General features: G+C 41.4%; 1 protein-coding gene across 1 annotated transcript in view; it reads left to right on the top strand.

The window, feature by feature from the left end:
* The first annotated feature begins 5655 nt into the window (after nucleotides 1-5655).
* The window catches only part of adam9a (ADAM metallopeptidase domain 9a), a 64880-nt gene continuing 43540 nt past the window's right edge, over nucleotides 5656-26995 (top strand). Inside the window, exons 1-4 of the mRNA XM_085787992.1 lie at nucleotides 5656-6243; nucleotides 18522-18622; nucleotides 23897-23955; nucleotides 24473-24551. Of these exons, the coding sequence (XP_085644118.1) occupies nucleotides 6120-6243; nucleotides 18522-18622; nucleotides 23897-23955; nucleotides 24473-24551 (363 nt within the window). The 5' untranslated portion in view covers nucleotides 5656-6119. The remainder of the gene's footprint in view (nucleotides 6244-18521; nucleotides 18623-23896; nucleotides 23956-24472; nucleotides 24552-26995) is intronic.

Genomic DNA, 26995 nt, shown 5'->3' with positions numbered 1-26995 from the left:
TTTTGGCAAATTATGGTTCCCATTATTTTGCCATAATAATCCCTATAATAGTCATAGCAGTAAAGGTTCGTTACCTTACTTTAATTGTCGGTGCAAGCTGTTTTTAGAACGGCGGAGCAGAGCTACGCTACGGAGGAGGCTCATTATGGGATTTCTTTGTTGGTTTCCCTCATCAAACTCATCAAATACACAATCCAACAACTCCACAACGCTCTGGTGGACAAGTTGTGAGCTGCACATTCACCACGCTATGAGATAATAACACAACGTTACCAGACAGAGTTGTTTTAGAGGGAAATTCATGCAAAACCTCTGATGTGCGTTGCCTTCAGGGACAGTTTTTCATCATCAGTCTCTGTATTTGCCTCTAAAACAACTCTTGTGTGGTAACGTTGTGTTATTATCTCACAGCGTGGTGAATGTGCAGCTCACAACTTGTCCACCAGAGCGTTGTGGAGTTGTTGGATTGTGTATTTGATGAGTTTGATGAGGGAAACCAACAAAGAAATCCCATAATGAGCCTCCGTAGCGTAGCTCTGAGCAGCTCACGGCTCTGCTCCGCCGTTCTAAAAATAGCTTGCACCGACAATTAAAGTAAGGTAACGAACCTACTGCTATGACTATAGGGATTATTATGGCAATGGGAACAATTTGACAGAATGTTGAACTATCCCTTTAACATGTTAATGTTTAAGCAGGTGTGTTTGATACGTTCACCTCCTGGTTTTGAATGTACTTGCTGCAAATATCGACACAACGGTTTTTCCCAGTCATTTGTATCTGTGTTGCTGTTTGGTCGAGTGTGTTGTGGTTGTTCAGATTATGAAACTAATATATTGATCAGTCGTTTTCATTGTTTTTTGGCTTTATAATAAATATTATCCTTTTAGTTTTTATGGTCAAACGTCTGACTCTGTTTCCCAGAGTCTCATCTTCAAATTTCAAATGTTGTGTTTTATAAGAGACTCAAATGTTTCACAATCTTCCACAAAAAAGAAGCTGAACTGTAATAAAAAAATTTAAAAAAAGTCCAATAATGAATCCTTTGGTTTTGACAGAAGTAAAACTATAGGTATCTTTTTTTTGTATATAGACTCTCTGACATGTTAACTGAATGATTATTTTTTAAAAATACAATAACATGTTAATTGATGCTGTAAGTTCAAATAAAATGCATTTTTTTTCTAACTGCTGCTTGTTTGAGCTTTTCACAGTCGTTGCAGAAATTTAAACACTGTTTTGAAATCAATAATTGTTTGGTAACACTTTACAATAAGGGTCCCTTATTATTATCCCTTAGTTAGTACATTATTAAGCATTAATTAACTGTTTAAAGATATATTAACAATCATTATTATGTATTACTTAGGATTAGGAATTAGGAACATTAATTCATGTAGCCTATTGGTAAGCATTTCATTAATGTTTACTACTCAAAGTTAGTTAATAAATGATTAAGTAATAATAAAAAAATGTAATTAGTTATCATTATGTATGCATTACTCTATGGAAAGCCTTTTTAGTCATAATGAAATAAATTAATGAATAAATAAATATAGCCATGAAATGAGTCCTGAATTAAATAAATAGGATGATAAATAGATATAAATGAAATATAAATACATATATTTTTATTTTAAAAACAACATTTTTATTTTTTCAGGAGACTTTTATTTTCTAACGCCTCATTTATTTATTTATTTCCAGATACTTTTATTTCATAACGTCACATGTATTTATTTCACTCCTCTTTTATTTCATGCTGCAATATTGAAAATATTATTATATTATAAAACTTTATTGTCCCTGCAGGGAAATTTGTCATGGACAGTCATGTGCTGCAAGTAACTGCATTACATAAATACACAAAACAGACAAAAAACCAAGTACATTTGACATTCTTCTTCGCACAGTTCTCCCATTCACACAGATACATATAAATATGGTGGATAAAAAGTACTGATGAGAACTATTAAAAACTCAAATAAAGTGCAGGAGTGTCAGGAGCATTAAAAAGATTTAAAAAAAAATAATAATAATAATTTAAAAAAGCACAGTCTCAAGAAAAAGAATGAAAAGTAGGGATAACAACCCAATTAAAATTTCGCGGGTTTGTTTAGAAGGGAAATGGATGTAGGGAGGAAGCTGCAGCCATTAGCTTTAATTAACACATTAGTTTATATGTTAATGTTTAATAATGTACTAACTAATACCCTTATTGTAAAGTGTTACCAATTGTTTTGTAATTCATTCATCATCCAATTAATTCGATTTTTCATAATTCATGTTTTCCTTTTGGTGTTTTTTTGCTTAATTTGTTTAATAATTCACAAAAAAAATAAAAGGGGGACATAATAAAGATGTATTTAGTATTTACAGAATGCTGAGTTTACTAGAGGCCCCTAAACGCATCACCGTCTGCTCTGGGATGGTGTTGGGTTTCAGATTCACACTATACGGGATCAGGTTACAACCTTTTTACAACCTTTTTTCCTTCTGGTTAACAACTTTATTGACAACAAGAGTATACACAGGACTGAATACAGTTAGATGAAACAACAAAGTGTATACTATACAACATTAATACACAACCAAACCATCATAAATACGCCAGGGGATGACAGTCACAGCAAGACAGAAAAAACATCAACTTAAATACATATTTTGTAAAGCTTTACAAAGATCATTATACGTTTTAACAGCTTTTTTTATTCTCACAATCACAGAGGGAGGAGATATACTGACCAACACGCAGACAGTTACAAGAAGTTTGGCTTCTTACCAGAACATTTAGACTTATGTATATAACATTTGGATAAAATAATTAACAAATGAATCATATAAAACTGAGAATTTAGTTTTTTATCATCTTCAGTGTAGCCAAACAAAACGTTTTTCCAGCATAAATTACCTTTTTACAACCTTCAGTGTCCAGCGAACGGGTTTTTTTTTGGGGGGGGGGTTTAAGGTGTGTTTGAATCCAGCGCCCTCTCCTCCCGGGGGGGCGGAGACCTCACTGAAGGTCGAACTTTTCGCGGGATCAAACCAAACTGTGGATAAACATGACGGAGGAGAAAGCGGCGCTCGGTTCGTCTGACGGTGCAGTCCGGTGGGCGTGGACTCGACAGTTTTTATTACCTCAGCTGGAGATTAGTTTGGTCACGTGAACAGAAATCAAGCACAGGGTGACTTCAAAATAAAAGCCTCACGGTTAAGTTTTTTTATTTTTATTTTGCAGGAACGGTAACACTTTAGATTAGGGAACACATATTCACCATTAACTAGGTGCTTATTAACCCTCTATGGTACCATGTTACCACTTTTTGGCCTGTCACATCTCCACAATTCATCCCATTTAATGCTGTAATACTTTTTTTTTTAAAAAGAGAGGAGACCTTAGAGAACCAATAACAATGCTTTAATTTATCACATGACTTTCAAGAAGCCACTGAAACCCTTTTTTGCAGACTTTTTCAAAGGAAACAGGTTTGCCATTTTGCTCCACTAAAACGGTCTGAAAACATACAGTAACTTCCTGGCCCTTTTTCATCTGGAAAAAAATATATTTACACTAATAGATTAGTAAAGTTTAATTTTTAATAGTTCCATGCAATTTATTTACTTATTAAATAATGGAAACTTGTTAAAATGCACCTGTTGCCCCAAAGCAACAACGTACCATTATAGAAAATTGCAGTGTTGCCTTGAGGCGACAGTGGACCATTATGGAATCAACATTGCATTATGAGACTATGGTAGTGTGTGTTTAGGTGTAAATATAATGTTCAAAAACATATAATTCATCATCATTTTGTTTTTTATCCTTAATAAATGTGATTTTGGATGCAGTAAAGTAAACATCAGGCTATTATGATGATGATGAGGAAGATGAGGATGAGGCCAGTGAAGGTGAAAGTCTACAGAGACTGGTGTTTCTAATACAGTAGATGATGAACCGTAATGGTACAATGTTGCCTACAGGGAACAAATCCCAAAAACTTCCCAAAATTTTTTTTAAATTTCTTTAGATTATGTTTATTTAGTCTATTTTGAGACATAAAAACACTCCAAACATGTTTTTTTCCCCACTGGCATCATAATGCAGCGTACCATAGAGGGTTAATATGCATACTAGCTCCTTATTAAGCACGTATTAACACCTTATTCTACCTCTATTACACTATGAATTAAGATTTTTTCTGATATTAACCCCCAATTATGGCTTATTCATTGTAAATGAATGCATTAATGCTATATACTAATTCAGAGTGATAAAGGAGGAATTACTGTTCTTGTGTTAACATGTCCATGTTTCCCACATTCTGTGTCATAAACTACAAACAGTTTTCTTGTCTGTAACAACATCTCTGTCCTGGGTGATGATCCCTCCTCTGTTGCTCACCCTGAGCTTTCTCCTGGTTTTCCCTGTTAAAGGGTTTTCCATGGAGTTTTTCCTCAGTGGATGTGAGGGTCTAAGGACAGAGGATGTTGTTATGATGGGATGTAAAGCCCTTTGAGACAAACTGGTGGTAAAAACGGGCTACTGTGTCACGAACAAAATTAAGGATGTTTCTTTTAAAATTATGCATTCAATTTACCCTGTTAATCAGGCCATCTCTAAATTTAAAGATATTAATATCCACTGTACTTTTTGTGAACAGGAGGAGGAAAATATTTGTCATCTTTTTTTTGAATGTCGTTATACCTCCTTGTTTTGGATGGAACTAGAAGACATGTTTAGATGTCTGACAGGCATCAAGATTAAACTTTTAAAAAAAATATATATATTATTCTCACTTATGATGAAAAAAAACTTAAGGGAAAGGAACTGTTTTTGTTGAATCTTTTTATTTTACAAGGAAAATATTATTATTATCCATAAATGTAAATGGTCATCCAAAAAAAACACATTTTTATGAGTTTAAAATAGAAATCAGATATTATATGCAGCTATTACAAAATATGAAAGACAGAAAAGCTATAAAAACCTTGGAATATTATAGATTATTACAAACAATTACATGATTTAATAATACCTATAATATATAATATAATATGAATACCCCTTTCAATGTATATATATATATTTTGTTTATCTGTTCATTGTATATTTATTGTTTGTATGTTTGTATATGAAGAGTTCATTTGCAAAAGCAGATAACTCTGTTTTTTTTTAATATTTGAAAATGTTTAATTATTATTTACACCAGGTGATATCAGTCAAACCAAAGTTGAGTGGCTTTGACCAAGGAGATGAGATGTACAAAGACAGATGTAACTCAAAAAAATAAAGCTTTATTGAAAACAACACTACGTAAAGAATAATTCAAAAGCATCAGCTCATTTTCTATTTTTTTCAAAATGGCATTTATCTGCTTTTGCAAATGAACTCTTCATATGTTTAATAAAATAAAATAAAAAGTTGGTAAAAACGGGCTATACTAATAAAATTGCCATTCATTCAACCAAAAAACATTGATGTGACTGGGAATAGGCTTTGTGTGTGTGTGTGTGTGTGTGTGTGTGTGTGTGTGTGTGTGAAGTGGGTTTTGGGTTTTGGGTGGGGCTCTTATTCTGAAGTCTCGCACCGGAAGCGGGGGGCGTTTCCGGCGCGGTGACGTCACGCCGCCTCAGATGGTTTTAGATGGTGGAGGAGTTGTGTGTGTGAAGCCGCAGAGTTGTTGTGTTGTCCGCCGCCGACCGCCGCCGCCCGGGGAGAGGACACACACACACACACACACACACACACACACTTTACCTTTACACACACAGACACATACACATACACACACTTACCGGCGAAGGCCCCCGGTTCGAGTCCGAGCACAGTCAGGTCAGTTAGATAGTGGTAATAGGCTACAACACGTCGGGGCTGGAGCAGCAGCAGCAGCAGGAGGAGGAGGAGGAGCAGCGGGAGGAGGGACGGGGATGTGTCCGAGGAGGAAGCTCGCTGCCCGGGGGCTGGAATGAGGCTCTGCGGGGGGGGGCACCAGGAGGAAACTAACTACTACAACTACAACTACAACTACAGGAGGGGGGCTGAGCGACACACAGCTGCAGACCGGTGACATCTGTTATCCTTAGGAGGAGGAGAAGAAGGAGGAGAAGGAGGAGAAGAGATGGGAGGAGGAGGAGGAGGAGGAGGAGGGAGAGGAGGAAGAATAGGAGGAAGAGGAAGAGGAGTGGAGCTGCTGGAGGTCTGCGGTCTGTTGCTGTTACTGAGCGGACAGGTGATCTGCACAGGTGAGGGTCTCTGTGTGTGTGTGTGTGTGTGTGTGTGTGTGTGTTGCTCTACTACTACACTGTACTGCCCTAGAGTACTGCACTATTACTGTGTACTGGTACTACACTGTTACCTTAGACACTGTACTACACTGTACTACTGCCTTCATCAACTCCTGTTAACATTTCCATATGTGTCATAAACTACAAACTGTTTTCTTGTCTGTAACAACATCTCTGTCCTGGGTGATGATCCCTCCTCTGTTGCTCACCCTGAGCTTTCTCCTGGTTTTCCCTGTTAAAAGGGTTTTCCATGGAGTTTTTCCTCAGTGGATGTGAGGGTCTAAGGACAGAGGATGTTGTTATGATGGGATGTAAAGCCCTTTGAGACAAACTGGTGGTAAAAACGGGCTATACCAGGGGTGTCAAACATGCGGCCCGTGGGCCAGAACCGGCCCTGCAGAGGGTCCAATCTGGCCCTCAGGATGAATTTGTCAAGTGTGAAAATTTGAAATTGCACATATTTTTATCAATAAATTTCAGGTGGTTCATAATATGTTTTGCAAAAGGATAGTTCAGTAACTGTAAACCTTTTATTAATGTACTAAAACAGAGGGAAATCTCAATTTTTAAAATATATTTAAAGGTTATTATGCTATTATTTTACTGGTCCGGCCCACTTGAGATTAAATTGTGCTGTTTGTGGCCCCTGAACTAAATTGAGTTTGACATCCCTGGGCTATACAGATAAAATTGCCTTGCCTCGCCTTACACTGTACTACTCTGTACTACTACTGCTTTACACTGCTCAGTGCTACACTGTAGTACTCTGTATTATACATTATAGAAGATGGCATCACTGTACTAATCTGCACTGTACAGTACTACAGCAGACAGTAATACTGCTGCTTTCAGTAGGCTAGACTACTCTGTACCAGTACAAATACTACTCTGTACTACATGTGGTGGATATGAAACTAAATATACTAGTCAACAGAACATTGACGTGCAGCAGAAACACAGTACGACTCAGTCAGTTGTATTAGTTGACATGTTGCCCATCGTCCTGTAGCTTCAGTCAGTTGTATTAGTGGACATGTTGCCCATCGTCCTGTAGCTTCAGTCAGTTGTATTAGTTGACATGTTGCCCATCGTCCTGTAGCTTCAGTCAGTTGTATTAGTTGACATGTTGCCCATCGTCCTGTAGCTTCAGTCAGTTGTATTAGTTGACATGTTGCCCATCGTCCTGTAGCTCCAGTCAGTTGTATTAGTTGACATGTTGCCCATCGTCCTGTAGCTTCAGTCAGTTGTATTAGTGGACATGTTGCTCATCGTCCTGTAGCTCCAGTCAGTTGTATTAGTGGACATGTTGCCCATCGTCCTGTAGCTTCAGTCATTGTTTCATTTTTCAGTTAGTGCGGTTGCTTTCACACCTGCTTTTTGTCACTCGGGACCAAACTTGGAGAGCGTCACGTCTCCATGACTACCGGCTGAAATCTGGAAGCGCTGACTGATAAAACTTTCAAGTAGGGCCGGTTGTTAGTAGCTCTGGTCATTTATTTCTATATTGTTTGCATGTATAACTCTGTTTGGTACTTCCGGCTGGTTTCCGGTTGCGTTCATCCAGCTCGGTCCCGTTAGTTCCCGGTTAAACATTAAACACGGGCGGACCTCGATCTGCTGCTCGGTAACCACGGTAACCAGCTGCTCCGCGGACACAAGGGACGGACCACCGACCTGTCCGGTGTCTGAGCGACTCAGTGGACATGAACCGAGACGAGACCAGACCACCTCCTCAGGCTGCACTAGTTCTGGTGCATTAGAGTGCGATGTGCTTTCACACCGACCCAAACAGGACCACATTTAGTGCGATCTAGATTTAGTGCGCACTAACACTGCAGGTGTGGAAACACCCTAAGAGAGTTCAGGAAACCACTAATGGTAAAACCAGATGTATCTAATATCGGTCTTTTTAAAGCAGAAGTAAGCGATCCGGGGGTTTTGTCTGACTTCCTGTCATCCGATGGAGTTAGCAGTCCCCGCCCTCGTCCCTACGTCACCACATTCACGCGCATCCCTTGGCTGCACACACAGAGAGGACTGCCCCTTTATGCCGTTCTCTCCCCTCATTGGATAAAGGTTGTAGGATACAAGGAAAGTTTTCTCCTGGGCTCAGAGCAGAGCAGAGTGACTGACAGACCCGTGTTTCAGACCAAACACTCTATAGAAGTGATTGCTGTCGGAAGATACAACTATTTAAGACTTATATTAACACAAACATTCACCTGACTTCTGCTTTAAATAAAAAATATTTCATCTTATTGGCCAAAAGTGTAGTTAGTAAACTGGGCTTGGCTTCCAATTTATACTCTACTACATGTTGTACTACATATTTCTGCTTTATACTTCTCAGTACTTCATGCTGTACTACATATTACTGCTTTATACTTCTCAGTACTTCATACTGTACTACATATTACTGCTTGTCTCTGAGCAGTGAGGGTGTGACAGTCATCATGGGAGTTGTAGTCCTGTAGTTGTGTTTGTAGTCCTATAGACCGAATCTCCTTGTTGTTTACATTCTACTTCCTGGTAGAAAACCAGCTGTAATTTGAATGAGAACAGTAGTAACGAACGAGAGTTTAGCTATATATCATATTTTTCACGCCCTATCACCGTTTAGACAAATCTGAAATGATTGAAGAAACATTACTATTTCTGTGTGTGTGTTTTGTGTTGCTATGTGTTGTATTTATTCAGTTTGGGGGAATCACGGTGTCTAGAAAGCATCAGTGGCTCAGCTGACAGGGACAGCTAACGGTAGCTAAGCTAACGGTAGCTAAGCTAACAGCGGTAGCTAAGCTACCAGCAGGACGTCAGCTGTTAAAACCCTCCCGTTGTGGGACACGACATGAAACTACTCCAGTTAGCTCAGTCATGTTGGAACTCAGATATCCGCTGGAGAAAATTGTTTTTCATGGAGCGTTTATTGAGTCACTGAGTTATTAAAGTTAAACAGGTAGCTAACCGTTAGCCCGGCTAATCTATGATAACCATGACTAATTACAAAAATGTGCACACATGAATAGTAATGTTTGTCCAATCATTGGTTTTATAAACTTTACAAACATCAGATTAGTCTAAACGGCGATATAGTGACATGAAAAATTAGATAAATATAGAAAAACTCTCGTCCGTCACTATTGTTCTCATGCTGGTTTTCTACCAGGAAGTAGTTGTAAACAACAAGGAGATTCGTCCTGTAGTCCTGTTTGTAGTCCCGTAGTCCTGTTTGTAGTCCTATAGTTGTGTTTGTAGTCCTGTAGTTCTGTTTGTAGTCCTGTTTGTAGTCCTGTAGTCCTGTTTGTAGTCCTGTAGTTCTGTTTGTAGTCCTGTAGTTCTGTTTGTAGTCCTGTAGTTCTGTAGTCCTGTTTGTAGTCCTGTAGTTCTGTTTGTAGTCCTGTAGTCCTGTTTGTAGTCCTGTAGTCCTGTTTGTAGTCCTGTAGTTCTGTAGTCCTGTTTGTAGTCCTGTAGTCCTGTTTGTAGTCCTATAGTTCTGTTTGTAGTCCTGTAGTCCTGTTTGTAGTCCTGTAGTTCTGTTTGTATGGTGCGTTCCAGGCAGGCTTTTTAACCCGTAAGTCACGACTTCAAGTCACCAGTTACGAGTTTGTAGCGTTCCAGGCAAGTTACGAGTTACGAACTGGGAACTGGGAGTAGATCGATCTAGTACGAGTTCACAGGTGGGAAGTTACGAGTTTGACTGTACGTTCTAACGGGTAACCATAGGAACAGGTCGGAAAAATACGAGTTACGGGTTGCCTGGAACGCACCAGTAGTCCTGTTTGTAGTCCTGTAGTTCTGTTTGTAGTCCTATAGTCCTGTTTGTAGTCCTGTAGTTCTGTTTGTAGTCCTATAGTCCTGTTTGTAGTCCTATAGTCCTGTTTGTAGTCCTATAGTCCTGTTTGTAGTCCTATCCACCACTTTATTTTCCCATGATCCATTGCGTCACACCACAACGGAAGTCAGTTTTCAACTTCCGTTTCACTCCGTAGTAGCTTTCTAGCTAGCGGCTAACTGGTAGCGTTAGCCACCGGTGTAGGCACCAAATGTGGGGGCTTCGGGCTGCCAAAATCGTTTTGACTAATCCGATGTTTGTTAAGTCTATAAAACGAAAATTATTGAACAAACATTACTATTTCTGTGTGCACGTTATTGTAATTAGTCATGGTTATCTTAGTTGTTAGCTTAGCTGCTGCTGACAGCTAACAGCAGTAGCTAAGCTAACACCAGGACGTCAGCTGTTAAAACCCTCCCGTTGTCGGACACGACATGAAACTACTCCAGTTAGCTCAGTCATGTTGGAACTAAGATAGCCACTGGACAAAATATTTTTTTCATGGGTCGTTTACATATATACGTATACGGGTATATCTATGGGTCGTTTAATGAGTACTGCTAACGGCTAACAGCTAACAGCTAACGGTGGAATCGAGTGTCATGGAGACACCCAGCGTCATTCTCCGGAAAGTGGTGGATAGTCCTGTTTGTAGTCCTGTAGTCCTGTTTGTAGTCCTGTAGTCCTGTTTGTAGTCCTGTTTGTAGTCCCGTAGTCCTGTTTGTAGTCCCGTAGTTCTGTTTGTAGTCCCGTAGTTCTGTTTGTAGTCCCGTAGTCCTGTTTGTAGTCCCGTAGTCCTGTTTGTAGTCCTGTAGTCCTGTTTGTAGTCCTGTAGTTCTGTTTGTAGTCCTGTTTGTAGTCCTGTAGTCCTGTTTGTAGTCCCGTAGTTCTGTTTGTAGTCCCGTAGTCCTGTTTGTAGTCCTGTTTGTAGTCCTGTTTGTAGTCCCGTAGTCCTGTTTGTAGTCCTGTAGTCCTGTTTGTAGTCCCGTAGTCCTGTTTGTAGTCCCGTAGTTCTGTTTGTAGTCCCGTAGTCCTGTTTGTAGTCCTGTAGTCCTGTTTGTAGTCCTGTAGTCCTGTTTGTAGTCCTGTAGTTCTGTTTGTAGTCCTGTTTGTAGTCCTGTAGTCCTGTTTGTAGTCCTGTAGTCCTGTTTGTAGTCCTGTAGTCCTGTTTGTAGTCCTGTAGTCCTGTTTGTAGTCCTGTAGCGAGGAGCAGGTTCAGGTTCAGCTGTCGTTCGTCACCTGCGTCGCTAAGAGGTTTAAAGTTTATACAGACTGGACCTTTAACTGAGGAACGGAAACGGTTTCTGGGTCAAATTCCAACGGGGACCTCGGTGACCTCTGACTCGCTGCTGCGTCGTCACGGCAACACGCGGCGGACAGCCAGCCAGCGTCGCCGTGAACGCTGATCGATCACAGTGGGAACCAGAACTGACCCGGGATCAGATATTGATTTGTTGCTGTGTGTGTGTGTGTGTGTGTGCGCGTCTGTGTGTGTGTGTGTGTGTGTGTGCGCGTCTGTGTGTGTGTGTGTGTGTGTGTGTGTGTGCGTCTGTGTGTGTGTGTGTGTGTGTGTGTCTTAGGCAGGTTGAGTTTTAAGCAGCTTACTGTCGTCGGCCTGCAACGTAAAGCCTGTTTAACACTCCGAGTGTGACACTGTGTGTGTTTGTGTGTGTGTGTGTGTGTGTGTGCATGTGTGTGTGTGTGTGTGTGTGTGTGTGTGTGTGTGTGTGTGTGTGTGTGTGTGAGCTCACAGACAGTGAAACTTCCAGAGGATCTGAATTCTTAGTGAGTCGCTACATTTACAGGAACCAGCAGCAACTTTCTACTCAGCCAAACACACACACACACACACACACACACACACACACACTCTTTCCCTGAATGATGACTCACTCTGTTTTTTTCTCCTCTGTACCGAACATGAACAAACTGCTGAGACGTTCTGTGTTACAGGAGCGCTCACTCTGGTGTTTTTCCACGGCACCGATCCAACGGTGTCAGTCAGCACTTCCTGTCTGTGGATCTCTGTTGTGTTCACTGACGACGACACACCGTGTTGTCGTGCTGCCTGACTGTTAATGTGTTAATGTGTTACCTTTAGCAGGAGTCATCAAATACTAATCGTAACGGTCCGCAAAGAAACTTTTCACAGAGTCAAAGGTCGGTTTATTAGTCGGTCAAACCACGACAAACTAACTTAACAACTAACTGTGGTGTGGCTACAGTAGGAAAAGACTCAACTATAAAATGTACTTTTAATTTGAACAAATGTCCCAGGATTTATAAATATATCAGGAGGTTTTGTGTTGTGGTTAAAGGGATAGTAGCATTTTTTTTAAAAGTGAGGTTATATGATCTACAAATAGCCCCTAAGTACTTTAATTGCAGTAGAAGACTCTCTGCACTCCTCCCGTTAGCAACGCCAGCCCATAATAGCCCTGCCCAGAGATTTACAACATACAGTGTTGTGAACAGACCCAAAGAAACGGCCTATTTTCGTGGCCTAAAAGAGGTTTTACGTGGAAAAAAAAAAAACAGTTCCATTGTTCGCTATAATATAATTTTTTCCAGCCCTTCAAAGTGCAGGAAAAACACAGTTTTTATTTGGACCTAACCAACTCACGTATCCTTCCGCCCAGGGTTAGCGCCCGCCGATCAGCAGTTGGTTAGGTCCAAATAAAAACTGTGTTTTTCCTGGAAAAAATTATATTATAGTGAACAATGGAACTGTGTATTTTTTTTTTTCAGGTAAAACCTCTTTTAGGCCGTGAAAATAGGCCGTTTCTTTGGGTCTGTTCACAACACTGTATGTTGTAAATCTCTGGGCAGGGCTATTATGGGCTGGCGTTGCTAACGGGAGGAGTGCAGAGAGTCTTCTACTGCAATTAAAGTACTTAGGGGCTATTTGGAGATCATACAACCCCACTTTAAAAAAATGCTACTATCCCTTTAAAGAGAACAACAAAAAATACGTACTAAAAAAATAAAATGTCCTTTTAATTTTAACAAAAATATCAAATAAATACTCAAAAACAAAACTTCTTTTTTGTTTGAACATAAATTCAAATAAGTCCGGGTGTCCGCGGGGTTTTAAAAGGTTTTAAAAGATTTAGTATGTTTTACATCCCTTTGTTTTTGTTTTGGTCCTGCTTTATTATGTCACCAGGTTTGTTCTGTTTGTCTGTTTTTGGTCAGTGTATTGTCAGTTTTATAAATTGTGTATGTTTCCATTCAATAAATAATAATGGGGGAAAAAATTAAAAGCAAAAATTTCTGTTTTTAAAACGGAAAATAAGGCTGCAAAGGCGATACTATCCTTAGACTTCTTCCTAATCGTTTGAGGGTCTGATAAAACTCCTAAAATGACTAATTCTGCACGAGGCGTCAACTTCTTCATATTTACTGCTTTTGCAAGATGTTTAAAAATAGCTGTCCAGTTATCGAGGACAAGACCAAAACGTGTGTCATCTGTTTTTAAACCTTTTTAACCCTTTTCTGTTTTTCTTTTGTCATCCAGTGTTTTTATTGAGGAAAAAAAAGTAACTAAGTATCCAGTAACTCTAATAATAGGAAATTGATTAGAATTGTAAGCATTACTACACTTACTCAAAGTTAAGTAAGAAAATGAAATGTAATCCATTACTTTATAATTAGTTACCTCCAACACTGAAATTCCAAAGGTTCCCCAAAGTATTGTGACGGTATTATAAAAGGTATAAAATACAACTTAAGAATTTCTGTATAAACCCTGTAACTAAATAAATACTTTTAACACAATACATTCACAACCGCTGCAAATAATCCAAAACAAAGATATCAGAAGAGTTAAATGACACTTTTCTTTCTAAATACAGACACAAGAACGGAGGAAACGGCTCCAAAAGCGTTAGTAAAAAAAAAAATCTGGGTCGTCGTGGTCGCGCTGCAGCTGCTGTTGCCCGACAAGTCACAGCCGATCGGAGCATCGTTGCCGTGGAAACCACAGCCCGACCAAACCGAAACGCACACATCCATCCGCACTCGCATTTAACTCAACTCAACTCAACTGAACTTTATTTATAAAGCACTTTAAAACAACCGTGGTTGAAAACAAAGTGCTGTACATAGAGACATAAAACAATTAAAGGCAATAAAATAATAAAACAGACAGTAGAACAGTTGTTTCGTTGTTTTTAAAAGCAATAAAACAATATATAAAAACAAACCGTAAAACACTAAAACAAGAGCAGAGTTGAAAGCCACGGAGTAAAACTGGTCTTAAAGGGATAGTAGCATTTTTTTTAAAGTGGGGTTGTATGATGTACAAATAGCCCCTAAGTACTTTAATTGCAGTTATAAAAAGTTATATTATAAAAGTTAATAAGTTAGCAACGCCAGCCCATAATAGCCCTGCCGAGAGATTTACAACATACAGTGTTGTGAACAGACCCAAAGAAACGGCCTATTTTCACGGCCTAAAAGAGGTTTTACCTGGAAAAAAAATACACAGTTCCATTGTTCGCTATAATATAATTTTTTCCAGCCCTTCAAAGTGCAGGAAAAACACAGTTTTTATGTTGTAAATCTCTGGGCAGGGCTATTATGGGCTGGCGTTGCTAACGGAAGGAGTGTAGACAGAGAGTCTTCTACTGCAATTAAAGTACTTAGGGGCTATTTGTAGATCATACAACCCCACTTTAAAAAAATGCTACTATCCCTTTAAAACCAGTTTTAAAAATGGACATGAAGAGGCTCAGCTGATGTGCAACGGTAGCTCCTTCCATCATTTTAATATTTTAGTATAACTAATATATATTATATATATACACTGTATAGTCTAGGAGAGGGAAGAGGCATCATATTATTGAAATTGCACATATTTTACTCAAGAAGTTTAAAGTTGGTGGTAATGTTTTGTAAAGGGACAGTTCATGTAATGTAAACATCTTAATAATGTACTTCTTTGCACTAAAACAAAAGGAAAAGTTTAGAGTTCTTGTTATTTAATTTGATCTTTGAATATGTGGGTGAGGTTTTCATATCAGCCCTTCTGGGTTTCATATACTGTACCTCCCCTTTGCACATCCCAGTCATGATGATTGTTCATGTTGCTTTTTTATATGATATTGTTTGTGCTAAATAAATAAAATGATAGGTTATTATGCTGTTATTTTACTGCTCCGGTCCACTTGAGATCGAACTGTGCTGCATATCTATCTGGCCTCTGATTGGCTGTTAGTCAGGTGTGGTTTATCTGGCCTCTGATTGGCTGTTAGTCAGGTAGGTGTGGTTTATCGGGCCTCTGATTGGCTGTTAGTCAGGTAGGTGTGGTTTATCGGGCCTCTGATTGGCCCGGTGAGAAGACGAGTTGTGGTTCTTGAGGTCGAGACGGTGAAGCCGCTCTGAGCTCGGTGACTTCCTGTCGAGGTTTCGTCTTCAGAGCTTCTCGTCGCCTTCGTCTGAATCTGAAGAGTCTCGGTGGTTTCTCTGGTTTCCTTCACTTTTCTCGCTTGATCTTGAATTTGTCTGTTTGTTTTTGTCTCTGCTGCTTCAGTCGGTTCCTCGACTCTCCAACAGTTTCCTCAGATCGACTTTATACGTCTGAGCGTCTGAACGAGAGAAACTGAACGGATGAAATCAGATTGAGAATTGTTTTCCCCAGTATTCTTCTTCTTGTTCTGCCATAATAAGTGTTTAAATTCCGTGCTACAGTTTTGCGACTTTCACCAAAATGTCGCCCCAATAACTGCAGAAACTTTTGTACGATTAAATCGAGTGCAAGTTATGAAGTCCATCACTCTGTTTTCTTAAAAACAACTGTAAAACTTCTATAATTTCTCCTCTACTCTGCATCTTCAGACCGTCCTCCACAAAAACACCATCCGGCGTTTTGATATGTGAAACATTGAGCCTCCAGTGCATGACTGACAACAACTCCACAACGCTCTGGTGGACAAGTTGTGACCTGCACATTCACCACGCTATGAGATGATAACACAACGTTACCACACAGAGTTGTTTTAGAGGGAAATACAGAGACTGTTGATGAAAAACTGTCCCTGAAGGCAACGCGCATCAGAGGTTTTGCATGAATTTCCCTCTAAAACAACTCTGTGTGGTAACGTTGTGTTATTATCTCATAGCGTGGTGAATGTGCAGCTCACAACTTGTCCACCAGAGCGTTGTGGAGTTGTTGGATTGTGTATTTGATGAGTTTGAAACCAAGAAATCCCATAATGAGCCTCCGTAGCGTAGCTCTGAGCAGCTCACGGCTCTGCTCCGCCGTTCTAAAAACAGCTTGCACCGACAATTAAAGGTAACAAACCTACTGCTATGACTATAGGGATTATTATGGCAATGGGCCAATTTGACTAAATGTTGAACTACTGAGTATAAGTACTATTAAGAAGTAGTTTTTATTATACTCTTATGGAGCAGTGGTGTACAACACAGTAGTCTGCAGACACACACACACACACACACACACACACACACACACATACACACAGATACACATCATAAATGGCTCATTCATGGCATGAATGGAGTAAAACAAGCAGCAGTGACATGAAGACAAAGCCGTTATGTAACAGCCAGAGGTCAGAGGTCAGAGGTCAGAGGTCACCAAGGTCACCGAGGTCACCGAGGTCACATCACAGCCAAAGATCTTCTCTCTGCACCGGAGCAGGAGGCGCCACTCCTCTCTGAAAACTGGCGGACGCCGTCAATCAAAACAACGCCAGACTTTTATTTTGACGATGATGATGTCAGTAGCTGCTGGGTTTCCATCCAAATGGATCGAATTTAAAGGGATAGTATCATTTTTTTAAAGTGGGGTTGTATGATCTCCAAATAGCCCCTAAGTACTTTAATTGCAGTAGAAGACTCTCTGCACTCCTCCCGTTAGCAACGCCAGCCCATAATAGCCCTGCCCAGAGATTTACAACATACAGTGTTGTGAACAGACCCAAAGAAACGGCCTATTTTCACGGCCTAAAAGAGGTTTTACCTGAAAAAAAATACACAGTTCCATTGTTCACTATAATATAATTTTTTCCAGTTCTTCAAAGTGCAGGAAAAACACAGTTTTTATTTGGAAATGACTTGTAACCTGTTACAGGGAGAGTGGAGGCTGAAAACCAAACCTGCTGATCAGAGCTGTAGTCCGCGACACAAACGCGCCCCATAAACCTATAATATCTTGTTTATGACAGATAAGACTACACAAATACCAACACACATTATAACATATATGTGATAATCCATCGATCCAGTTATTGATTATTAACTTTGTTGAAAACAAATGGGAGGAGGCTCAGCAACACAGCGGAGAGGAGACCAGACAGGCAGAGATGTGCTAAATTATAACATTTATAAATCGATAAAAGTAGTATTTTGATCAAAATTATGTTTTAAATGAATTATTTCACTCGTACGCCGTGTAATAGGCGGGATAATGTTCAGTAAGTTATTGATTAAATGCACTGACACTAGTGAAACTATCAATTGCACCAAACAGATACACTGAGTGGAGCGGTAGACCGGTCCAAGATGGCGGCCCCACCGCTCGTCAGCGCCAATAGACACAGTCGGCAAGCAAGGAAACGTCACTTCCGGTTAGGGCCGTGGGGGAAAACAAACCGTGTCCCCCATACACACTCATGCAAAAACGCGGCATTTTAAACCTTTGTCAAAGGCTTTTTCGCCGTCCTGTCTTAGTTTTAATCACATGTATATGCTGACAGAGAGCTATATTTTTAGAAACTCATCACGATCTGGGTCGATTGTTGTCCGTACATTTAAAAATATTAGGTATTTCACAGTCAGTCATATTTGTCTTCCCCCACGGCTCTGACGCTCTCTTAGTCGCCGCCGGCCGGCTCTAGACACTCGTAGACACTGCCTGAGTTATTGTGTATTATTTTGCACCGCAAATAAATTCAAAAACCACAACCTGAACTTTTATCTCGGAACTTCGCTCATCTTCTCCAAACGTGTAACGCTCTGACCGGAAGTGAAGGTTGCCGACCCTGCTGACTCGGTGTAGGCTATGGCTGTGAAAACTTTATATTTTAAGATGTACGGACAGCAATCGACCCAGATCGTGATGAGTTTTCTAATATATAGCTCTTTGTCAGCATATACATGTGATTAAAACTAAGACAGGACGGCGAACAAGCGTTTGACAAAGGTTTAAAATGCCGCCTTTTTGCATGAGTGTGTATGGGGAAAACGGTTTGTTTTCCCCCACGGCCCTAACCAGAAGTGACGTTTCCTTGCTTGCCGTCTGTGTCTATCGGCCCAGCGTTCGATGCGGCGTCTACTCTTTATATGTCTATGGCTCAGTCTGTCTGATGTCTGTCCGTGTGTGTCCGTGTGTGTGTTGTATCTGACTCGGTGTGTGTCGTGTCTCTCTCCCCTGCAGCGTCCCAGACGGAGCACCTCTCCTCCTACCAGCTGACCGTCCCTCGCGTCCTGGGCGGCGGCCGGCTGAGGCGGGACGCGGACGGACGACCGCCCAATCAGGTGACAAAGCTTCTTTACTTCCTGTTTGTTTCACTTCCTGGTTTCTTTTCCCTTTTCCCTTCACTCTGGTGACCTCCGACCTCAGGAAACTCCGACTCAGCTGATTGGTCGGAGCCACTTCCTGTCGGCGTGTCAGCAGCAGAGGCCACGCCGAGGTAGTTTTACTGTGATACTTTAACTACAGGAAGTAGTTTTGTGTCCCTTGTCTCCAGCTCCAGAGTCCTAGGCTGTTTTCGAAACCGCATACTACCGTACTGCCTACTACATACTGCATTATATGTACTGTATACTGCATACTGAATGTGGGATTCAGTCTACTACTTCAGCAGACCGACGCCGTTCACACCGCAGTATGCAGTATACGAGTTTCCCAGAATGCATTTCACGGCAACCGGTAGCTGTAGCTGTAAAACAGGCTAAAAGCTGTTTTATTTCCCGCTCTAGTGCTGTAATTATGTAACTTTATTAAGTTTTAATATTTTTTCATGCGAGAAAGTAACTGTTAAGACCCCAAATATACGGCCAGTTTATCCAAATGAGGCTGTTTAGAAGTTTGCTCCGATGTTTTTCGGAGAAGTGAAGCTCCGCAGCGACCGGGACATCACAGAGGCAGCAGCCGGTCTGCAGAGCTGCTCGGCCGGCCAACACTACGACGTCATTCCGCAGGAGAAAACGGTCGCTAATTAACTTACCCGCAGGTTTTTAAAGGTTTACCACCGGCTGGTTAAATTATTTTAAGGAGATAAATGTTGGTCACATTGATGAAATCTCAATTGTATCAGTAGCATTAGTTAGTCTGAATGTAAAGTGAAGCTTCTTGTGTGTGTTGGACAGAAGAGCAGCGCTGCCTCGGGGCTCTGGAGCCTGACGTTACGTACAGAAATCACCACATTTACAAAAAATAAATAAATATTTTACAATGAACCGATCAGTCTGCATTGAGTTTTATTTTATTAAACTATAGTTACGGTACACGGCTACACTACCGTCTTTGGTTACGCTCTGGTTACGGTTAGGACGTCAGGGGAGCATTGCATTGTGGGATACAGTACGCGATGTAGACTGGTCAGATGCAAACTGGAGATATTTTCCGAATCAGTACGACATCCGGGAACTTTTCGCATACTGCAGATTTTGCTTTTGTTCGCATACTGCATACTACATTTTGGCCAAATCAGTACGTACTAGCAGTATAGTAGGCGGTTTCGAATACAGCCCTAGTTCTGGTTAAATCAGTGACTAGTAACTAGTTCCAGGGAGAATGGAGCGTCTCTTGGCTGAAAACCAACCTGGTAAGATCAGAGCCTCCGACCCGGTGTCCCAGCTCTCGTCTCCATGGCGACACCGCCACACAAATATTTGTTCTGAGACTGAAGAACGTTACTTTTGTAGTTTAGTTTAGTTCGTTTATTCGTTTAATACGGGACAATGTGCACTTACATTAATCATTTAAAGAAAAAATGAAAAGATGATTGCACCAGATTTAGCTCCCAGCCAATGTATATGTTCAGATTAGAGCCAATGGCGTGAGTTTGTGGAAATATTGTAGAGAAAATTCTGAATTTTTTTTTTTTTTTCAAAAAATGTATACAAATTCTCAAAAAAAAAAAAAAAAACATTCTAGAAAAAACTAGTACGATTTTTTTTTTTTTAAGTAAAATATTTTCTCAAAAAAAGAGGTAAAATTTTAAATTTTTCAAAAGTTTTAAAAAAATTATAGAAGAAACTGGTAAAATTTCTCAAAAAATGTTTAAAGAAAAATCTAGAAAAACTTTTTTTTTTAAAAAAGTAAAAATAATAATAGTAAAATTGGTAAAAAAAAAAAAAAAAAAATTCTGCAAAAAAAAAAAAAAATAATAATTTAGAAATTCTAGAAAAAGTGGTAAAATTTCAAGAAGAAGTTGGGGACCCCCTTGAACCCTCTCAAGGACCCCTGGGGGTCCCTGGACCTCATGTTGAGAACCATTGAAACCAACTAGTTCCAGGGAGAATGGAGCGTCTCTTGTAAGATCAGAGCCTCCGACCCGGTGTCCCAGCTCTCGTCTCCATGGCGACACCGCCACACAAACGTAATGCGCTAACCCATAATAACCCGTAACCTCTTGTTGTTGATGACAGATAAGACTACACAGATATCACCATGGTAACATGGTAGATGATAAATAACCTCATCCACCGCTCCATGGATTCATTTCTCTTTGGTAAAAACAGATGAAACACATGGAGGAGAGGAGGGTTAGAGACACCACACCTGGAGGTCGGAGCGAATCACATGGATGAATGAATGAATGAATGAATGAATGAATGAATGAATGAATGAATACTTTATTTCAAACATGTGAATAACATATTACACTTGAAACACTAGTCGATAAAAACCTAGTATGTTTGAAAAGGAGTAGGAAGAAGCATTAGTTTATTAATTCCTATCCCTTCTCCACCTAGAGTCCTAGGTTATCTTACTTCCTGTATATCCTGTTTTTTTTTGTTTGTTTGTTTTTAATACTCTCAACAAAACAAACAATCACCAACAAACAACAACACCATGACTGCTTGTGTCAAAATAAATACAATAAGTGACAAGTATGGCAAAAGTGGGAAAAGGGAGTTTTTAAACACAGTTTTTATTTGGACCTAACCAACCCACGTATCCCTCCGCCCAGGGTTAGCGCCCGCCGATCAGCAGTTGGTTAGCTCCAAATAAAAACTGTGTTTTTCCTGCACTTTGAAGGGCTGGAAAAATGTAAATGTAAATGTAAATCTCTGGGCAGGGTTATTATGGGCTGGCGTTGCTAACGGGAGGAGTGCAGAGAGTCTTCTACTGCAATTAAAGTACTTAGGGGCTATTTGGAGATCATACAACCCCACTTTAAAAAAAATGCTACTATCCCTTTAATGTTTGTCATACCCCTCTTCTTCCCTGTACCTTATAAATACCTAATACCTAATACATGTTCAGTACAATACACACTATACGCGCTAATGCAGTATAGTGTGTAGTATAGTGTCCTAAAATATCTGCACATGTGCAGATTTTGGCACATGTGCAGAAGCGTCTGGAACCGATCTACTGACAGACAGTAACACCGGACTGTTGATGGACTTTGAACGCAGGACTTTGACCTGTGATGCTGCAGTATTTGTACACTGTTGTATTAGTATTGAGTTAAGGTGGACTTGAGTTAAGGTGGACTGGAGTTAAGGTGGACTGGAGTTCAGCACCAGATCAGTTCATGTAGCTGAACAACCTCAAGAGACGCAGAGCAGAGAGTTGTTGTTGGAGGCTGATACAATCTGGAAGCTGCTGAGTGTGTGTGTGTGTGTGTGTGTGTGTGTGTGTGTGTGTGTGTGTGTGTGTGTGTGTGTGTGTGTGTGTGTGTGTGTGTGTGTGTGTGTATGTGTGTGTGTGTGTGTGTGTGTGTGTGTGTGTGTGTGTGTCATTCTTTCCCACCCTACTTGCTGGAACACGTCCAACAAACACTCACACACACACTCACACCGATGAAATGTGAGATTGTTTGCAGCGAGTGACGCCACCGAGAAGCTGTGAATGTTAGAGTGTGTGTGTGAGTGTGTGTGTGTGTGCGTGTGTGAGTGTGTGTGTGTGTGTGTGTTTGTGTTTGTGTGTGTGTTTCTCTCCTGCTCGGTCCGATGTGTTTTCACTCAGTGCAGTCAAACAGAGAGTCGTAGTTTTCAGACAACCCGTCGTCCCGTCTCTTTTAACCGTTGCAACATTAGCGTAGCTTAGCATAAAGACTGTAAGCGGGGGGAACCGTTAGCGCCGCCTCAGCTCTGGATCTGATTGGCCGTCAGCAGCAGGAAGTGAACTCACCTGCTGTGTTAGAGGACGGACGGCCAGCTGTTGGCAGCTGGAGGATGCCGTCCACCGCTGACTTCCTGTCCTGACTCACCTACACACACACACACTCCGCTGGCATGTGTTCATCTCTGCAGTCATCACACACCTGCTGGTAGCTGCTGCCCACACACACACACACACACACACACACACACACACACACGGAGGCTCAGGTGACCTTGGACTTTAGTTTTCAGAGTTGTTGGATTGTTTGTAGTTTCACAGCCTCTGATCAGTTAGGAGGAGAAGACGACGTCAGCCTCTCTCTCTACTCTCAATTCAATTTCAATTTCAATTTCAATAGAACAAATTGTGGTAGAAAACCAGCATGAGAACAATAGTGACGGACGAGAGTTTCACTATATATATCTAATTTGTAATGTCACTATATCACCGTTTAGACTAATCTGATGTTTGTAAAGTTTATAAAACCAATGATTGGACAAACATTACTATTTACGTGTGAACATTTTTGTAATTAGTCATGGTTATCAGAGATTAGCCGGGCTAACGGTTAGCTACCTGTTTAACTTTAATAACTCAGTGACTCAATAAACGCTCCATGAAAAAATATTTTCTCCAGCGGATATCTGAGTTCCAACATGACTGAGCTAACTGGAGTAGTTTCATGTCGTGTCCCACAACGGGAGGGTTTTAACAGCTGACGTCCTGCTGTTAGCTTAGCTACCGCCGTTAGCTTAGCTACCGTTAGCTTAGCTACCGCCGTTAGATTAGCTGCCGCCGTTAGCTTAGCTGCCGCCGTTATCTTAGCTACCGCCGTTATCTTAGCTACCGCCGTTAGCTTAGCTGCCGCCGTTATCTTAGCTACCGCCGTTAGCTTAGCTACCGTTAGCTTAGCTACTGTTAGCTTAGCTACTGTTAGCTGTCCCTATCAGCTGAGCCACTGATGCTTTCTAGACACTGTGATTCCCCCAAACTGAATAAATACAACACATAGCAACACAAAAAACACACACAGAAATAGTAATGTTTCTTCAATCATTTCAGATTTGTCTAAACGTGATGTTAAAAACATAATATAAATACCTAAAGTCTCGTTCTGTTCTCATTCAAATTATGTGCTGGTTTTCTAAACGGAAGTAGTTGACAACAAGGAGATTCGGTCTATAGCCTAAGCTTTATTGGTACGACTGTTATACAGTATTGCCAGAGCGTTACAGCAATAGAACAAGAATACATAAATAAATTAATAATAATAGTAATAATAGTAATAAACAGAACAAAACAGATCGATTATCAGTTAGTTGACAGTTTAATATCAGTTTGCAGCTGCTCATGTTATTGTTGAGCAGCTTCTTTTCTTCTCCCAGTAAATAACGTCACTGTTCTCTGTCTGAGAGTTTGTTGAGGTTTGGTGTTTTATTCTCTCTGTCTCTCTGGCTCGGCCTCCTCAGGTGTCTTATGTCGTCACCGTGGAGGGAAACGACCACGTGCTTCATCTGGAGAGGAACGAGTAAGTCTCTCACACACACACACACACACACACAACTGGTTGAATGACGGCACATAAGACGCTGCGTGCTGATTGGCCGTTCAGATCCGTGATGTTGTTGCCTTTAATTTTCAGGTGATGAGTCTTATTTTAAGTGGAAAGAGATTAGTTTTGACTAAAATTAAGACATTTTGACAAGAAATAAGACAAATATTCTTGGAAAGATTTTGAGTTTTTACAGTGTTTACATAGAGGCTTGTTTATCCTGTTACATGCAGCGTCTGTTGTCTGTCTGACGTCTGCCCCATTTCACCTGAATGCAACATCAAGAATAGGTTCAGATATGCAACCGCACCGCTAGATGGGGGGGGGGGATTCCTACGTACTATACCTTTAACCTCTTGTCTGAGATGCAGGCTGCTCCACCGCTCCACATCTGGTTTGATCTGGTCCAACAGTTGAAGAGGAAACGTCTGATTAAATGAAGGAGAAGTAGAGATAATGTTGTTGTTGTTGTTGTTGTTGTTGTTGTGTCCAGGCTGCTGCTGCCTCCAGACTTCACTGTGTTCACCTACAGCCAGACTGGATCACTGGTCACCACCAGACCACCTGTACAGGTAACACACACACACACACACACACACACACACACACACACACACACACACACACACACACACACACACACACACACGCTGCTGCTGCTGGTTTTGTTGAAACAAGACTTTTCCCAACATGATGGGAATGGGATGAATCACTTTGAGTAAGAGCATCGATATTTCCTGTCTGTCGACCCACTGACCTCTGGGACCCCCCCTCCTCCCCCCCTCCCTCTTTCTTTCTTTACTCTCCCTCTCTTTCCTCTCCCTCTCCTTTTTACTCTCCCTCTTTTATTTTCTCCTCTCTCTCTCTTTCTTTACTCTCCCTCTCTCCCTCTCTTTCCACTTCTCAATTCAATTTAAATCCAAGTGGCTTTATTGGCCCGACATACATTGTACATATCTCTCCCTCTCTTTTTTACTCTCTCTCTCTTTCCTCCTCTCTCTCCTCTCTCCTCTCTCTTTTTCTCTCCCCCCTTCTCTCCCTCTCTTTCCTCCTCTTTCCTCCGCTCTCCTCTCTTTTTTTTACTCTCTCTCTCTTTCCTCCTCTCTCTCCTCTCTCCTCTCTCTTTTTCTCTCCCCCCTTCTCTCCCTCTCTTTCCTCCTCTCTCTTCTCTCCCTCTCTTTCCTCCGCTCTCCTCTCTTTTTTTTACTCTCTTTCTCTTTCTTCTCTCTCTCTTCTCTCCCCCCGCTTTCCTCCTCTTTCCTCTCTCCCTCTCTTTTTTTACTCTCCCTCTCTTTCCTCTCTCTCTCTCTTTCCTCCTCCCTCCCTCTCTTTCCTCTCTCCCTCTTTTTACTCTCCCTCTCTTCCCTCTCTCTCCTCTCTTTCCTCCTCCTCTCTCTTCCTCTCTTCCCTCTCTCTCCCTCTCTTTCCTCTCTCCCTCTTTTTTACTCTCCCTCTCTCTCCTCTCTCTCTTTCCTTCTCCTTCCTCCTCTCTCCCTTTCTTTTTTACTCTCCCTCTCTTTCCTCTCTCTCTCCCTCTCTCTCCTCTCTCCCTTTCTTTTTTTACTCTCCCTCTCTTTCCTCTCTCTCTCCCTCTCTCTCCTCTCTCCCTCTCTTTTTTACTCTCCCTCTCTTTCCTCTCTCTCTCTTTCCTCCTCTTTCCTCCTCTCTCCTCTCTTTTTTACTCTCCCTCTCTCTCCTCTCTCTCTTCTTTACTCTCCTCCTCTTTCTCTCTCTCTCTCTCTCTCTCTCTGTCGCCCCAATGTGATTGAACTTTGACCTCAGCGACCTGTAGCAGGTTGCCATGGAGACGAGGCTCCTCCCAAGTCGCTCTGTACCTGATCGTCCTCATGAACTCACTAGAGAAAACACACACACACACACACACACACACACACACACACACGACAGGATTCACACACACTTCCTGTATCACTCCCAGAGGAGCTTATAAAGCGCTTCCTGTGTGTGTGTGTGTGTGTGTGTGTGTGTGTGTGTGTGTGTGTGTGTGTGTGTGTGTGTGTGTGTGTGTGTGTGTGTGTGTTCTAACTCACTTTGATGAACGTCCATGTTGATTTTGTCCAGTTCCCCTCTGACATCAGGACGATGATGTCACTTCCTGTCTGTTCTATAACTCTGATTCTATTGGCTCAGACAAAATAAAACAGGTGGAATTCACCTTTAATCAGAGAAGGAGAAGGAGAAGAAGAATTTTATTTGGGAAACTGGACATTTCATGGGGGGGGGGGGGGTGGAAGAGAGGGAGAAGGAGAGGAAGAGAGGAGGAGACGAGGAGGAAGAGGAAGGAGGAGGAGGAAAAGTAGAGGAGAGAAAGAGGAAAATGAGAAAAGAGGTGGATGAGAGGAGTAAAGAAGAAGGAAGAGAGGAGGAGGAGAGGGACAAGAGGAGGGGGGAAGGAGGAAGAAAGGAAGAGGAAAGGGAGGAGAGGGGAGGAAAATGAAGAAGAGGAGGAGAGAAGGACAAGAGGAGGAGGAAGAGAGGAGGAGAAGGAGAGGGAGAGGAGGGAAAGTAGGAGAGGAGGAGGAAAGAAGAAGGGAAAGGGGAGGAGGAAGAGGAGGAGAGGATGAGGAAAGGGGGAGAGGAAGAGAGGAGACGAGGAGGAAGAGGAAGAAAGAAGAAGAAAGAGAGGAGGGGGGGAGGAGGAGGAAGAGTAGAGGAGAGGAAGAGGAAAATGAGGAGAGGAGGAGGAGGAGAGGGACAAGAGGAGGGGGGAAGGAGGAAGAAAGGAAGAGGAGGAGAGGGGAGGAAAATGAAGAAGAGGAGGAGGAAGAGGGGAGGAAAAGGAGAGGGGGAGGAGGGAAAGGAAGAGAGGAGGAGGAAAGAAGAAGAGAGAGGGGAGGAGGAAGAGGAACAGAGGAGGAGGAAAGAAGAAGGGAGAGGGGAGAAGGAGAGAGGGGGGAGGAGAGGAAGAGGGGGAGAGGGAATGAAAGAGAGGAGATGAGGAGGAAGAGGAAGAAGGAGGAAGATGAGAGGAAGAAAGAAGAAGGAAGAGAGGAGG

This window comes from Trachurus japonicus, chromosome 9, assembly GCF_045865225.1.
Source record: "Trachurus japonicus isolate A0001 chromosome 9, Traja_1.0".
NCBI lineage: Eukaryota > Metazoa > Chordata > Actinopteri > Carangiformes > Carangidae > Trachurus > Trachurus japonicus.
This window is presented reverse-complemented; position numbering and strand designations above follow the sequence as displayed.